The 17,267-nt window shown below is 37.2% G+C and overlaps 1 protein-coding gene across 1 annotated transcript in view; it reads right to left on the bottom strand.

Annotated features, from left to right (window-relative positions):
• Positions 1-5,124: 5,124 nt before the first annotated feature.
• Positions 5,125-17,267, bottom strand: part of TAF4B (TATA-box binding protein associated factor 4b) — a 126,472-nt gene continuing 114,329 nt past the window's right edge. Inside the window, exon 15 of the mRNA XM_077900318.1 lies at positions 5,125-6,633. Within this exon, the coding sequence (XP_077756444.1) occupies positions 6,466-6,633 (168 nt within the window). The 3' untranslated portion in view covers positions 5,125-6,465. The remainder of the gene's footprint in view (positions 6,634-17,267) is intronic.

Below are 17,267 nucleotides of genomic sequence, written 5' to 3'. Positions count from 1 at the left end.
ACTTCTAAGGGCCTTTCCTCCAAACCATTACCAACTGTTTGCTTGTTATTTAGTAAATCCATAAGAAATAAGAATAAATCTATAAGAAATAGAGGATGGTTTTTAAAGCTAGAGTAGGCAAAATATACATTATTTAAAAATTGGGATCTTTTTAATATTCTACCTCAGAAGAAATCTGATAAAAAACTAAACTGCCTGTAATGACCCAAGATTTAGAACTTGGTATTAACTCCCAGTTCCAGAAGCTAATGCCCAGTCTATAGTCAGTAAAGCTATTCTTGATGTTTTTCCAATTTCCAAATCTCTTCTTGGTGATGTGTCTCTCCCCAGGAATTCTGGATTTTGCTCCTTCCTCTCCTTCCCCAATAATATAGAAGGCAGATTCACTTGAATACACTACTATAAACACTAGGACAGCACAGTCTTAACCACGTCAAAGACACGTTTCTCAGAACAAAGCCACCAAAAGCCTTGCCTGCAGGGGAAGAGAAGCGGGGAGGATAGGCATCTTGACAGAACTCAAAATTCTAAGTCTCCACTGTAAAGAGATACATAAACCAACCTCTTCCATTTTAACAACCATTAAGTTTTTCACTATTATGGAAGTTAAAGGCAGAAAATAGAAGTATCAGAAATATTTAATCACATTTAGGATCCTCCCGCAGCAGGCTGAATAGTGTCATTCTCACTGCCTCACTGCCCCCCCCCATTCATGTCCACTTGGAACTTACAATGGACCCTATTTGGAAATGGGATCTTTGCAGATGCTGGTTAATAGCCAAGATGAGATCATACTGGAGTAGGCCCTAAATCCAATGACTAGGTGGTTTGGTTTTTTTTTTTTTTTTTTTTAAGATTTATTTATTCATGAGAGACACACATAGAGAGAGAGGCAGAGACACAGGCAGAGGGAGAAGCAGGCTCCATGCAGGGAGCTCGATATGGGACTTGATCCCGGGTCTCCAGGATCATATCCTGAGCTGAAGGCAGATGCTCAACCGCTGAGCCACCCAGGCATCCTGACTAGACACTAGGTGTCTTTATAAAAGGGAAAGGACACAGAAGATACAGAGGCCATGTGAGGATGGAAGCAGACACTGGCTTTCTGCTGCAGTCAAGGAACATCAAAGCCACAGGTAGCTGTAAAGGCAAGGAAAGTTCTCTCCTAGAGCCCATGGAGGGAACCTGGCCCTTCCAACACCTTGACTTTAGACTTCTGGACTCCAGAACTATAAGAAAATCTGTTTCTGTTGCTTGAAGCCACTCAGTTTGTGGAAATTTATTATGTCAGTCCTAAGAAATGTTTTTTTTTTTTTTTTTAATTTTTTTTATTTATTTATGATAGTCACAGAGAGAGAGAGAGAGAGAGAGAGAGGCAGAGACACAGGCAGAGGGAGAAGCAGGCTCCATGCACCGGGAGCCCGATGTGGGATTCGATCCCGGGTCTCCAGGATCGCGCCCTGGGCCAAAGGCAGGCGCCAAACCGCAGCGCCACCCAGGGATCCCCCTAAGAAATGTTTATAGCTCACTACAGCTCAATAGTGATGCTTGAATTGTTCTTTGATTGGGGTCTAGCCCAGTATTACCCACTTTTTGATACTGGCAAAAGGCACAGAAATAATACAATGTACCACTTACTCAGTTGTCTTTCTCTCCTCTGTGTTAGAGGTGACCACTGTCTACTTCTATAGGAATTAACATTGCTGAGAAGTACCCAGTGAGATATTCATATTGCCACCTGCTGGTTTAAAGGTTCTTTGAAGACCACTCTGTAATAATAACTTCATACTTCTATTCAGGGAAGTGGAGGCCTAAGAAGATTTCATGAGGAAGCCAACCTTCCCCTCATCTTCAGACCAAGCCATCACTAAAATTACAAACAGGAGTTATCAATCTAATAGACTAAACGTTATGGGTAGCATTTCTATACTAGCTTTCAATGTGCTAATGAGTAGCTTACATAGAATTATGGCAGTTCTTCCATGTTACCTCATCATGTAGAAGGCCAGTGCAAGCAATGATGAGATTAAAAGGGTACTTCATTTCACCCTTAAGGATAACAAATTAAAATAGTTTTAAACAAATCCAAATGCTGTATGAGGAAATGAGAAACATGGCCTCAATATTGTTTTGAAGGACTTCAAAAGCAATGTTTTATTCTCCTAGTTGTGTTTTCTTCTCATTTTCTCCCAGCATTTCCAGTGTTATGTAGGAAAGGACACAAAGCTGGATCAATAGTACAACCTAAAACATCTACAGATTTAGCATGGGAAAAAAAATAGCATAGTGTAGGAAAAAAAAGGAAGTGAGGTGCCTGGGTGGCTTGGTCAGTGGGTGGTTGGCTCTCATCATGATCTTGAGGTCCTGGGATTGAACCCCAAGTAGAACTCTGTGCTCAGTGGGAGTCTGCTTGGCAATTCTTTTCTTCTGCTCCTACCCCCACTCGTGCTGGCTCTCCTTGTCTCTCTAGAATAAATCATTTTTTAAAAAATAAGAAGAAAAGCACCAAAAATATTAATAGTGTTTTCATTTTCCTTATAGTCTTTTATTTTCCAGATGAGGAAACAAAGGCGTAGAGAAGTTAAATAATTGGCCCAAGGTCACACAACTGGTAAGAGGCAAGCCTGAGACTGGCACCAGGCAATGTTGCCTTAATACCACCTACAATAAGAAAACTTAGGTGTCAATCTGGCATTATTCCTTTAAAGGAGGAGAATTGCTATTAAAATTGTTCTCATTGTTAGAAGTCTTACAATGAGTTCCTAGGGAGTATTTTCTTCCCAGAAATACTCAATGTGCTAGGTCTCCATAAAGTCTGAACCTCTTACTGTTCACCTTCCTGTCAGTGTTCAAGTACATGGTGGTGAACTGTAGGCTGCTTGCCTGCATGACAGGCTCTTAATGTTTCCCAAAAGAAAAATATGGCAGAAGAAATTCTCCTGAGGACCAATTTTCAACTTGTGAAGCAACTTCAGTAAAAACGCAAATGCACTACAACTGAAATGCATATGAAAATACTCAAAAGTAGTTAAAAAGTCAGAGAAAAAGATACTGATGTAAATCATACCTACATAAAAAAAAAAAAGTCATTTCTGTTCAGGGAGGAATATCAAAGTGCCTGAAAAGCTAACAGTGCTAACAGTAAAATAAAAAAACTAGCTACTAGGTCATGTATAAACATATGACATATTATACTTTTATTTCATGCAGAATCACTGAGTCCTGTTGAGGTTAGACTTTTAAAAACATAAGCTGCTTCATTATACAACTAGGGATGGACATAAAGTCCACCTTAATCGGCCTGAGATCTTGGTTCCAAATTTTTCTAAATATGCACTAACATGACTTGTGTTCTTTACTGCAACCAAGACATAATTAGTATAAATGGCCTTAATTCTAAATAAAGCTTTGCCAAAATTCTAACGAAACAAACTTTAGCTCAAATGCAGGTTATAAGAAATGTAGGCCTAGGGGATCCCTGGGTGGCGCAGCGGTTTAGCGCCTGCCTTTGGCCCAGGGTGCGATCCTGGAGACCGGGGATCGAATCCCACGTTGGGCTCCCGGTGCATGGAGCCTGCTCCTCCCTCTGCCTGTGTCTCTGTCTCTGTCTCTCTCTCTCTGTGACTATCATAAATTAAAAAAAATAAATAAATAAATAAAAGAAAGAAAGAAAGCCTTTAAAAAAAAAAAAAGAAAAAAGAAATGTAGGCCTGAAAAGAATGTTAAATGTTGCTCTTTTTTTAGAAGAATCTTAAAGATACTCAAGAAGGAATAATTTAAAAGTTCAGTCACATTAAAAGTAAATGGATGAAATATGGGTGAATTTTATATATAAAATATATATTTATAAAATATAAATATATAAAAATATATATGCCCTTCAATAGGGCAGCCTGGGTGGCTCAGTGGTTTAGCACCGCCTTCAGCCCAGGGCGTGATTCTGGAGATCCAGGATCAAGTCCCACGTCGGGTTCCCTGCATGGGGCCTGCTTCTCCTTCTGCCTTTGTGTGTGTGTGTGTGTGTGTGTGTATCTCATGAATAAATATTTTAAAAAATAAAATATATTTCAATAAAGTTGCTAAGAAAAAAAAAAAGATAAGAGACTTTCCAGTACTTTACTCTTATTGTTCATCACCCAAGATAAATACTGAAAGGCAATACTTAAAGGGTTCAGATGTGGGAAGGTAAACTTATGCCGTTATATCTAAAGTGAATAGGCACTGGATAGCCCCAATGGATTACCATATACTTTATGATTCCAGATCTTCTGATTTCTCAAAAGAAGTGGAAATATAGATTTTTGTAAATTAAAACATGGGCAACACTGTATGAGTCACAGAGAATGCATTTATAGATCAAATCTACCCCAAGGCCACCATTTTGCAAACTGAGCGGAAGAATAGTTTGGATACACTGTATTTGTTCTTTTGTGTGTAAGATATATTTCATGACACAAAGCTTAAAAATATATATTAAAAATAAATCTTGAAAAAGAATACTTTAGTAAGAAAATCCTGGTGGGCCAAGAAAAGCTTTTGTAATAAATATACTTAGCTTTCTTTGTGAGTCAAATAGCATGCAAATTCACAACTATTTCAAAGAAAGTGATACAGTAACTTGGATTTGAAGTTAGGTTCTGGAATCCAAATGCTGATACTCCAATGTAAGTAAGTAACAATCAGAGCCAAGAAAGATCTGCTGCCCAACCCCAGCTGTGGGGGCCTACTACTAAAGATACTGGTTTTCAAAGTCAGGGACTGACCAAAGTTATTCTTATAATAAAATAATTATTTTAATGAAGTATTTGAAATAATTTTAAACATCTGATCAATAAGATTATACACAAATATGGGAATATGCTGCACTTTACAAAAAAATAAAGCTAAGCATTTAAATATACAAAAACAACTTTAGGTATAGATCTCTTCTGAAAGTATTCTTTTTAACATATACATAATTTATAGCATTTTACATAATAACTGCTGAAACAAAAAATGTGGCCAATTTAACATTTATTACCATAGAGAATATGGCCGTACAGTCCCGATGGGAAGAATAGGATGAGGAGTAACATACTGGAGGTGTGTTTATTTCCCCTGAATTCTTTTCTTAAAAAGCACAGCTTTCTTGTTTTTTTTTTTTTTTTTTTTTTTTTTTACAACCTTACCGGAGGATTTACTGGTTCTTTCTGTATGTGATTCTAAATACAGCTACTACTTTTCACCAGCTATGTGCCACAAAGGTAGAATTAAAAAAAACAAACAAACAAGTTTGCTTTACAAAACATCAGGTTCCTCCTCCGATGAATATATATATATTTCACATATATATATGACATGCTTCTCAAAATACATTTAGAGAAAAGATCTCCAACAATGAGATGCTGACCTTACCTTTTGAGTACTGAATCCAAAATGGAGTCCTATTGTTAAAAATTTCTAATCATCAATTAGGATTTTTGAAATGCAACAAGATGCTTAAAACTTGCAGTAACGAAAAAGATTTTACAAAACTATCCTTCTTGAGGTTTAAAACAATACACAAAAGAAAAAAAAATAACTTCTTCCTTTTGAAATACTGCAAATTTGAAAATGTTTGATACATTTTCCTTTTTGGTTGGACTGTGATTTTTGTCCTGTCAACAAAATGCGTACCAGCTGCATTGGCATTCCAATTCCACCACTGGAATGGAGGGAGCATGCACAGCACACTTCAAGCTCTGGGATTCCATTTTCACTCTCCCCTCCTCAGGGTGATGCAATGTCCCTTCATTCCTTCCAATACTTCCCACCTTTTCCAGTTTTCAGTGAGGTATATCAGCAGCTCCCGTTTTACAGTTTCCCTGACAAAGATGTCCCCTCACTCGGTTATCAGAAGCAGCATATGGCACACACTATCCCCATCTGTCTCAGTTTTGACAACATTGGGACGCAGCTGACCAGTCACCACAGACTGTACTCTGTGGCTTGTCACCTGCAACTACAGAAGGTGACTGTCACAATTAGCTAGGCGGCTTCTGATCCCAGCCCAGAAAACCTAAGACAGGTTTAGCAGAGGATGAAATACAGTTTGCTTGGTAAGCAGTGATTCTTCCTTTCCTTCCCTGCATCTTAATGCAGGCTGTATTAGGGAAAGTCACCTCACCTGTTAACAGTTTAGCAAATGAAACAGGTGGTATCAAACAGGGCCTTAACTTGCTGTAATTAAATGCACAGGTAGACAGAAACCTATGCCTGTATAAACTGTATTTCATTAACCAATTTCCAGAAGACAAAGTTGAATTCTAATCATTAAGAACCCCATGGGATGTATAAGTAAGATTTAATAAAAGTTTATAACTGTAAACAATGGTGTTCCCTATTAGTGATTATTTTCCAGAAACTGAAATTTCAGGAGAGTGCAACAATGCTCTTTATGTCTTCTTTGGCAGTAAACAGCAAGGATCTGGATGGAGAGTGCAGCGGTCACTTCAGAAGGGCAAGGTATAGAGCTCGAGAATACCTCATCTCTCTTTCCTGTTCCATACAGAATATCAAGTCCCTGAGACAAATTCTTGTGATTCTTGGACGAAGCAACTGTTTGGTGGCTGTCAGGCCGGACGTTCCAGAAGCAAGAAGATTGTCTTTTAAGCCCTAAACAGAATAAACGGAGAAAAAAGTTTAAAGTAAGCAATCTTTTATAAAGGGAAAAACGGTCTTCAGAATGGAAGAGCTCACTAGCCTCTGGCTACTGAGTAAGGTGCTAGAAAGAATACAAGATGCAGCAGGCTCAATCCTGTCCCCCAGCAACCCCATCTCCTGGGGGAGGCCAACTGCTGCCACACCTAGTTCATGACCTCATTCATTCTCCCTCTCTCTCACCTGGACCATAGCCACAGCCTCTTAACTGATTTCTCCACTCCCAGACTCTACTTCACAACATTCTTTGCTGTGGATTTTGAAGGCCAGACTTTCTTCTTTACAGGTCTTAGACAAAAGTTTTGGGACCTTTGGGAGTGATGGATGTGGTCATTTCAATTGTGGTGATGATTTCATAGGTGTATGTAAAAACCTATCAGACTGTATACTTTAAATGTGTGCAGCCTTTTGTATATCAATTATAAAAATAAAAGAAAAAGTCTTACATGGTTCATATCCCACCATTATGTGGTTCAAATATCTTTGATGGCTCGTTGCTATCCAGAGTAGCTACCTTGAGCACCCATTATATTGACACCTATGTGAATCACCTCCCACACACGATTGCTTTTCTTTCATTTAACATTGCAGCAAGTTACACAGGTGCTGTCTCCATTTATCAAATGAGAAAACTGAGCTTAGGTTAAGAAGCCTGTTCAAAGTCATACAGCAAAACTAAACTGGGACTCAATTTCGAATTTGATCTGAAGTGAGCACGCTTAGTTACTGTGCTATATTATCTACCGCATGAGGTACAACATCACATGGCTTCTCTACAGGCTCTCTTCCCACTCCTTTACAAAACATCTTAACACTGGCCAACAGGTAAAGATAAGCAAAAGGCTATTTAAGACCAATCTACTCATTTTTAAAGAGCCCATTTCAAATGGGTCTACTTACCTTACCCCCCAAAAGGAATTCTCACTGTAGCAATTACCTTACATTATACTATAGTAATATGTATAACCTACTACCACTACTACATACCCACTAGATAAGCTTTTAGAAGACAGACTATCAACCAGTGTGGCTCTATATATCATTCAAAAATGAACGAAACCCAGTATACCTATACTAAGACAGTTTTCTAAAAATACACATAGCATTTTTTTTTTTAAGATTCTATTTATTTATTCATGAGAAACACAAGAGAGAGTCAGAGACATAAGCAGAGGGAGAAGCAGGCTCCTCGCAGGGAGCCCAACGTGGGACTTGATCCCCGGGCCCTGGGATCATGCCCTGAGCCAAAGGCAGATGCTCAACCAGCCACCCAGACATCCCTACACATAGTATTAAAAAATATCAGAAGGATTGGAAAGTACAGAATTTTCAGACAAAAGATAATTTTGTAAAAGTGAAATACTTTATTCTCTCCTTTTTAAAAAACACTTTGTTGGGGATCCCTGGGTGGCGCAGTGGTTTAGCGCCTGCCTTTGGCCCAGGGCGTGATCCTGGAGACCCGAGATTGAATCCCACGTCGGGCTCCCGGTGCATGGAGCCTGCTTCTCCCTCTGCCTGTGTCTCTGCCTCTCTCTCTCTCTCTGTGTGACTATCATAAAAATAAATAAAAATTAAAAAGAAAAACAAAAACACTTTGTTTGCAAAAACATGATAGGGTTGGTAGCCCTCTTTTCACCCTCCAAAAGACGCATATAAGGAAAGATATTTACCTAACGTGGGAAGCAAATCTTGTGGTTCCATAACTATATTTATATAACCATCAAATTTTAATTATTCCCTCTACATTTCTGTTTTGTTTTGCTTTGTTTTGCTGAAGGAGAAAGAAATCCTTTCTAAGGTCTCCAATAACACCATGGTCCAAACAAGTCAACTTAATTCCATGCATGTTCACAGAATGACTGAGGGGCATGTTATCTGATGGTCAAATAAAATTTCCCTGAAAGATGCTTTGCAATTTGGAGGGAATATGATATCACAATCACATTTCTATACTCATTAGGTAAGCTTCAAAAGGGTCCATGAAACAAATTTTGGAAAATCCATATTTTTAGAAAGGACAAAAAGAGGGATACCTAGGTGGCTCAGTCAGTTAAGTGGCTGCCTTTGGCTCAGGTCATGATCTCAGGGTACTGAGATGGAACCTTGCATTAGGCTCTCTGCTCAGTGGGGAGTCTGCTTCAGCCTCTCCCTGCTTGTGCGCTCTCTGTCAAATAAAAAAAATCTTAAACAAACAAACAAAAAAGGACAAAAACAAAACATTACTCTCTGGCTGCACAGTTGCCTGGAGCCCACCTATGGTATAGAGCCAGTCTCTTACCACTTTTGCAAGGTTCTTAATAATGAATGCAGTTTGTACAAATACAAGTGTCAGCCTTTGTAAGTTCGACTAAGCATGGGAGATAAGCACTAGCACATTCCTCTTCCCTGTTAATGTTACCACATAGATGTAATCTTAACTACTGTAAATTATCACCAGCACAGTTTTTTCATGAGATTTTTGCAGAATGGACTGGCCAATTCAGCTTTGTGAAAACTGGATAAAAAATATACATTGGGAAGAGTGTTAATAAAACACATTATGGGCTGTGAGTAGCAATTTTTTTGTATATAGGAGTTATCTATGTAAAACTATAGTACATTTACTTTATTTTTAAACTATAGTACATTTATTTTTTTTAAAGGTTTTTATTTATTTATTCATAGAGACACAGAGAGGCAGAGACACAGGCAGAGGGAGAAGCAGGCACCATGCAGAGAGCCCGATGTGGGACTTGATCCAGGGTCTCCAGGATCACGCCCTGGGCTGCAGGTGGCGCTAAACCGCTGCGCCACCAGGGCTGCCCAAACTATAATACATTTAAATAGAGGCACATTTCTTAGCCAAAAAATAGATACAGTACACTAAAGCTGAATTGATAATTGTTTACAAATGTTTTGTACCAAGAGTTTGCCTAAAATCAGTCATTTGGTGTTTTATATGACTTTTGAAATTAAATGGCTAGCTGGATACAGTATGCTTTGGCAATTCCACTTCTATGCAAATACCCAGAACTGTATCATATGTTCACTGAAAAGACATGTATGAGAATGTTTAGCAAGATTATTCATAGTAGTCCAAAACGAGAAACAATCCAAATGCCCATTTAGAATAGATAAGTTGTGGAGTATTCATACAAGTGGAATACTATGCAGCAGTAACAAATTGATAACATGGATGAATATCACAAAAATGCTAAATGAAAGGATCCAAATGTAAAAACACATACAGTTTGATTCCATTTCTATAAAGTTCAGAGCTACAGAAGTCAGGACAAGGGTTCCCCTTGCGGGAGGAGTAGTGACCAGAAGTAGAGAAGAGTGTTATCTGGGGTTCTGGTGACGTTCTCTGTCTTGACTGGAGTATTGTCTACATGAGTGTGCTTGTGCTATGAAAATTCAGTGAGCTTTGATTTGTGTGCTTTTCTGCATCAGTGTTACATTTTAATTAAAAACAAAAAAAAACAAAAAAAAACAAGGTACTTCCAAAAACCCACAAAAACCTTTGTCTAGGTAGGAAATAAAAAAGGGAGCAAAGAGGGAAAAAGAGAAAAGGAAATAAGGCAAAAATGTTAAACCGAAAAAAAAATTAAAGAAACCGAATCATCTGGGTAAAAGAACAAAGGGGTCACAGTTCATGTTTGTCATGTGACAAGCCAAAAGGATTCAGGAGAAAGAGCCATATTACAGCTGCCAGCACGGGGTTGAAAAGAAGGTCATTCCAACAGGATGTAGCAGAGGGCCTGAGGCAATGTTATAAATGAAACAAACCCCAAGGGATATTCAGTAACCCAACAGAAATGTCTTTCATAATTCACAACTTTACAAAGGTGATAGCATCCTCTTCTCCCAAATAGCGACACACTTAAGAAAGTCAATCTTTCTTGAACATGGATACAAATATATAGCATTTTTATCCCTATGCTTATGGTTTGGGGATGCCTACTGTCTGACTTGTCAGTTTCACAATGACCTGGCCAGAATCAGCTACTGCTCAATTATCCATGGTCAAGAGTCGATGGATCATGCACATATAACTTAAAGCCATAAAAACTCAAACCTGCCTTTTCACCATCCGCTTTAATTTTCTCCCACCTCACCAAGTCCCTTTCCCAAAGTTGTTCAGGATTGATTTCTGGTTACATTACATTATCAATGCCAAAGAACACTAATGTGGTTAAGAGACCAGAATTTGTAAGGGGGGGGGGAGGGGGAAGACCCTGTGACAACATACTATTTCATTCTGAAATAGGGTTATTTCCCCCAATCATCTTTCTACATGAAGATATTCCTTAACTTGGATTCTTCACCTGGATGAAAAGAGGTAAAATGGAAGAGAAAGGTCAAAGAAGATGAAAGAAACAATTCAGTTACCAAGTGCAAAACAGATGTTCTTGAAATCACAATTAGACCTAAATGCTCACATACTCTACTACTGCTAGGTCAATTAAGTTAGCCTTCACTACTCTGTTCAGTTATATTACTGAACAAAGTTTCTTACTTTTATTTTGAGGAACTCTTCTCTAATAAGAAAAAAATGAATGCTGTAAGTTACCAATTTCAGAGAAATAACTCCATTTTAAGAATAACACTAATTAAAAATAACCAGTTATCCGAATTTTTATTCCCTTAAGTCAATGGAATGGTTGCTGTGAAATAAAACCTTTAAAAAGTTTATCTAAGGGCAGCCTGGGTGGCTCAGCGGTTTAGCACCGCCTTCAGCCCAGGGCCTGATCCTAGAGTCCCGGGATCAAGTCCCGCGTCGGGCTCCCTGCATGGAGCCTGCTTCTCCCTCTGCCTGAGTCTCTGCCTCTCTCTCTCTCTCTGTGTCTCTCATGAATAAATAAATAAAAATCTTTAAAAAAAAATAAAAAGTTTATCTACGTTTTTTCCCACATTTCCTTAAATTCTATTATTGCCATAGTAACTGAAAAGCAAAAATAACATCCTTATGAGCCCGGGGGCTTCATGAATCCTGCTGAAGTTTGCAGTAACTTTGTATGGGCTTCTTCTAAAAGCTGCCATCCACTGCAACACAGCTTCATGCTGGTTCGCACATTGATACAGTTTAAAAGTTACCTGGGTTACTGGGCATCTATTATGGGCAAGGAACTGTGTTAGGCAGCATATGATACGAAGATTGAACAGCAGTGAGTACTGGCTGTCTCCTCCATAAGCAACCTCAGACAAATTACTTAAGTTCTCTGTGACTCAGTTTCCTAATCTGGAAAATAGGGAAATAGGGACACTAATAGTAATTATCTCATAGGGTTGTCTTGAGATTTAAATGAGGACAATGCCTGGCATATAGTATACATTCTTAAATGCCAGCACTTCTTATAATAAAGTAATTCATTAGTCATTTGGAAGGTTTGAAGGTTTATAAACAGGAAACAGTATGATTCTAGTTCCAGATCTTTCCTAACATTCCCTAGTTAAAACTAATTATAATAAACTTCCTGCCCATATTTAATTCCTAGCTAACTTAAATAATTTCTCCTACCACATTTACTTTGTTCCTTCCAGTGAAATCTTTGAGTTTTAGTGGAGCTCTGAATGCCTAATGAAAAAAAAAAGACTAATGGGCATTTCAGACATGTGGTAGGTGGACAAAAAAATATATATCCCAGGAAGTTTTTCATAGGCTCCTCCAATCAAATACTGAAGGAGCTTGATGCTTTACAGACCCAACCAGGCTTATCAATACTGTTTCTAGAAGCTAATGTCAACTTCTTCCATTCTATTCCCTGGATCAGAAAACTAACAAAACACAAAGATGTCCCTGAATCCTAATAATTAACTAGAAACAAAAATTGGACATTTTAATAGAGGCAAAGATTCGTCACATTTCTCAGGCCCTGCACCTGATTTTATCTTAACCCCATGTATCATGGCAGCTCTTAATGTGATCACTCAAGTCTTACACTTCAGGGAAGAAACAAGGAATAGACATGGGAACAGGGGGTACAATGAAGACTGGTTCCAGAAAAAAAAAAAATCAAGTATCTTTGAAGTCCTGAAAGCAAGGATAAATAAAGGTATCCTGGCAGCATGGCCTTATGTAACAAGAGCAATAAAAATCTATATTAGAAAGACGTGAGCTTCCAGGCCTTTAGGGCAGCACAGAGCAAAAAATACTGAGCTTCAGGACTGAGTGCCCTCTGCTGGTCAACGAGAAGAACTTTTGAAGCAACAGAGCTCCCGCTTTTATCACCTTCATTTTATCCCTTTTAGGTCATTTCTGAATATTGACAACCCTACATGTTATATTCCGCCCTAGAATTTTGTTACTTCTACATATCTATTATTCAAAAGTATTTTGTAGAAATAGTATGTTTAAACAGACTGATATGACATGTAATCATGGGCATTTAGTTCTAATTCTAGTTGTGTAATTAGGAGAGATACAAAGAGAAGCCCGGTTCTTATGTGCTAATGACAATCCCCCTTCTTTATCTCCAAAGGAATGCTTTCTTAAAATTCAGACCCCATTGTTTAATTTCCTAATGAAGTCCCCAACTGAATGTATCCTAAATTCCTCATGTTTCAAACCATTATTCTTTTCTCCTCTTTTTTCTTATTTAAAGGAATGGTAATACCATTTACCACCAATGCCCAAGCCAGAAAATTGGGTGTCATCCTCAACTCTTTCTTCCTCTACATTCCATCTGTAACTTATCAGTTCTACCTCCTAACAGTTTCCAAATCATTTGCTGCCTTTTTTTTTTTTTTTTTTTTTTTTTAGATTTTATTTATTCATGAGAGAGAGAGAGAAGCAGAGATACAGGCAGAGGGAGAAGCAGGCTCCATGAAGGGAGCCCGATGTGGGACTCGATCCCGGGTCTCCAGGATCAGGCCCTGGGCTGAAGGCGGCGCTAAACCACTGAGCCACCTGGGCTGCCCCCATCTGTTTCTTTCTGTATTTTCACTGCCATTATCTCTTGCCTACATTACTTCAACAACCTTCTTAAGCAACTTCCCTAGTTCCAGTATTAATACTGCTCACACTGGAATGGGAATGATCTTTTTGAAATTATAAAGAACCAGATAACACTTGTTTTCCTGCACAAAATGCTCTAGTAGCTAAAAATCTATAGGACCCAGTCCAAGTATCCGAGCATGACATACAGTCAACCATGAGCATACCAAAAGCTCTACCCAGTCTCATCTTCATTTCCTTCTTTCTGTCCCAAACTACTAAGCATGCCATAGAGTATATTTTTCTTCTTTGCTCCAAGACAGGTAATTCTCTCCTTCTGAACTCATTTCCAATCTCTCTGTCCTATCCTTATATCACATCACCTTACTAAGTAACATCACCTTACTAAGTTCTTTAAAATTCAGTTCAGATACCTGTTTCCCCAGCACTAGAAACTCAAACTTAGCCCAGGTCTGGACCAGGTGCCAGTACTGTGTACTTCAGTAGTACTCTGAATTTCATTCTTCTGTCACATGCATTCAGCATAATGCAAGTACCACTTTAACTTTCTCACTTGCTAGAGGGGAAGGACTTTGGAGCTGTGAGTATTTTATACAGCGTTTGTCACTTACCTGGTATCCATTCAGTGTCACAGATGATCATGTGTCTATGTCACCCGATAACATCGCTTACGTGAATTAACAATGAAAATGAGCCATAGTATGGCTTTATAATCAAGACTCTGCTGTTATTCTTCGCTTTAAGCCAAATAAATCTGGGAGAAAATGTAAAGTCCTTTGATGGCCTGTTCTTAAGTATTACCTAGCCTCCTAATAACATATCTCACACACTCATCCCCACCAAGCTGCCACCAGATGAATTTGCTCAAAAGGCTATTTTTTGTCACTCCTTGCAAATAGAAAATGCTTCAGCTCACCAAATAATACAACAGACAAGAACAATACGTTACCAAATAATCAACTCTGAAATGTAATAACTTTCCTTTTAACACTGCAGTTATTTTCTTGAATCTTTAATTAAGACACTTACAAAGTCTCTGAAAATTCAAACTCAAATCTATTATTTTATGAAAACTTCAAAGGACTGTCCGTTAACTTTTTTTTTCTTTCACAATCAGCTTTGATTTTATCCTTGGAGGACTTTATGTTAAGAAAAGCTACAACAGTATCAGTAAAGGTTGTTGTGCCTCACAACAACTAAAGGTAAATTTACCACTATATTTAAGTATTAACAGTAGCTTTACTTAAAACTACGGTAATTCTAGAGTTGGTAAGTTGCATAGGACTAGTGGACAATGACATTACAAAGAAATATGAATTTATAGGAAAAATAAAATATTACAAATGGTAGAAATAAAATAACTATTTTTATTTTCATAAACTCTTTAAAAGATCATGACCAATAACGACAATATGCTAGAGTTTAAAACATATGTAAAAAAAATAAAAAATAAAACATATGTAGAAGTAGAAAAGGTGATAACAATGGTACAAAGGACGGGAGGGAATTGTGTAATGGAATTACACAGTTAAAAGATTTCACATCTTATGTGAAGTGGTATTAATTCAAAGTTAGGTGCAGTCAGTTAAGGATATCTACTATGCCTTTTAATGGATACATACAGTAACCATTAAAAAAATAAATAAAAGAGGAGGATAGTTAAAAGCTAACAGAGGATATAGAACATCACACTAAATACTACTATGCCTTTTAATGGATACATACAGTAACCATTAAAAAAATAAATAAAAGAGGAGGATAGTTAAAAGCTAACAGAGGATATAGAACATCACACTAAATACTACATAATTAATTCCAAAGATGACTGGAAAGGAGAAACAAAATGACAAAGGGGACAAACAAAATAAATGACAAGATGATAGACCCAAATTCAATCACAGTGAAATTACATTAAATGTAAATGGACTAAACACTCCAAATACATTTTCAGACTGGACACAAAATGAACTCAATTAAATGCTATTCATAGAAACCAATTTTAAATAAAGACACAGATGGGCTGGAAGTAAAAGGACAGAAAAAGATAAAAGATAAATGCAAATATGAAGGATAATAGTATTTGGTGTGGCTATAATAATATTAAACAATGTAAGACCTTAAGGCAAGGAATATTACCAGAAAGGAAAAAAAATTTCACAATGACACAAGAGGTAAATTCATCAGAAAGACAGAATGTGTTTATACCTAATAATAGGACCATTAAATAAAAGAAACAACGACTGACAAATAGAAACAGACAAATGTACAACCATAGTTTTTTAAAAAAAGAAAACAAACAAACGTCTCTTGGTAACCAAAGAAACAAGCAGCCAAAAAAAAAAAAAAAAGAAAAAAAAAAAAGAAATCGTTAGGATATAGAAGATTTATAGATATTTCATTCAACTTACTAAAGAACACTTATCATTTGCAAGCACACAGAGAATATTTCCTAAGATATATAATATATTAGGACAAGTCTCAATAAATTTCAAAGGATTGAAATCACAGAATGTATTCTTAACCATAATGAAAACACCAAATATTTGAAATTAAACAACACACTTCTAAACAGTCTGTATTTCAAAGAAGATACCAAAAAAGGAAATTAGGAAATATTTTTTAACTTAACAATAATAAAAACACAACATATCTAACATATCAGAACTTTTCTTCTTTAGCTTCACTCCCACAAACTACCAGAAATTTATAACACTAAATGTTTATATTAGAATAAAAATGTATACCCAACCTTCATCATTAAAAGACATTAAAAGACAACGATCAGATACAATGAATAATTTTGTCAATGTCTCAACAACCTAGATGAATGCAAAACCTCTTTGAGAAACACAACTTTCAAATACTAACACACACACAAAATGAAAAATCTAGTTTGAGTTTCCTGCACAATGAGAACTCCTGGCTCAGATGGCTTCCTTGGTAAATTCTATCAAACATTTAAGGAGGAAATAAGACCTATCCTAGACAAAGATAAAAAAAAAAAAAAAAAAAGGGAAGAAAGAACACTGGCATAACTCAAACAAAAACTAAGAAGGACACTATAACAAAATAAAATTATAGACCAGTATCATTCATGAACACAGATACAAAAATGCTAAACAGGGACACCTGGGTGGCTCAGTGGTTGAGCATCTGCCTTTGGCTCAGGGCGTGATCCTGGGCTCCCAGGATTGAGTCACACATCGGGCTCCCTCCATGGAGCCTGCTTCTCCCTCTGCCTGTGTCTCTGCCTGTGTTTTTGCCTCTCTCTTTCTGTGTCTCTCATGAATAAATAAATAACATATATATTTTTTAAATACTAAACAAAATGAATGAATAGCAAACAGAACCCAGGAATATGTATAATCAATTTTATACTGTGACCAACTGGGATCTATCCCTTAATTAAAAAGCTGGCTAAAATTTAAAAACAAATGCAAGTTACCAAATTAAGAGAATAAAGGAGAAAATGCATATGATAATCAGATAAATTCACGTAAGCTTTGGCAAAATTCCATACCCACCATTATAAATGTTCTTAGTCAATGAGGAAGAGAAGAATTTCCTCTATGAAAAACCTACACCCAAAGTCATACTTAAAGGTTAAATACTGAGTACGTTTTCCCTACACTCAAAAACAAGGCAAGGATGT

The sequence above is a fragment of the Canis aureus genome, chromosome 6 (assembly GCF_053574225.1).
Source record: "Canis aureus isolate CA01 chromosome 6, VMU_Caureus_v.1.0, whole genome shotgun sequence".
In the NCBI taxonomy this organism is placed as follows: Eukaryota; Metazoa; Chordata; class Mammalia; order Carnivora; family Canidae; genus Canis; species Canis aureus.
The sequence above is the reverse complement of the archived record's forward strand: the minus strand, read 5'-3'. Positions and strand labels throughout refer to the sequence as shown.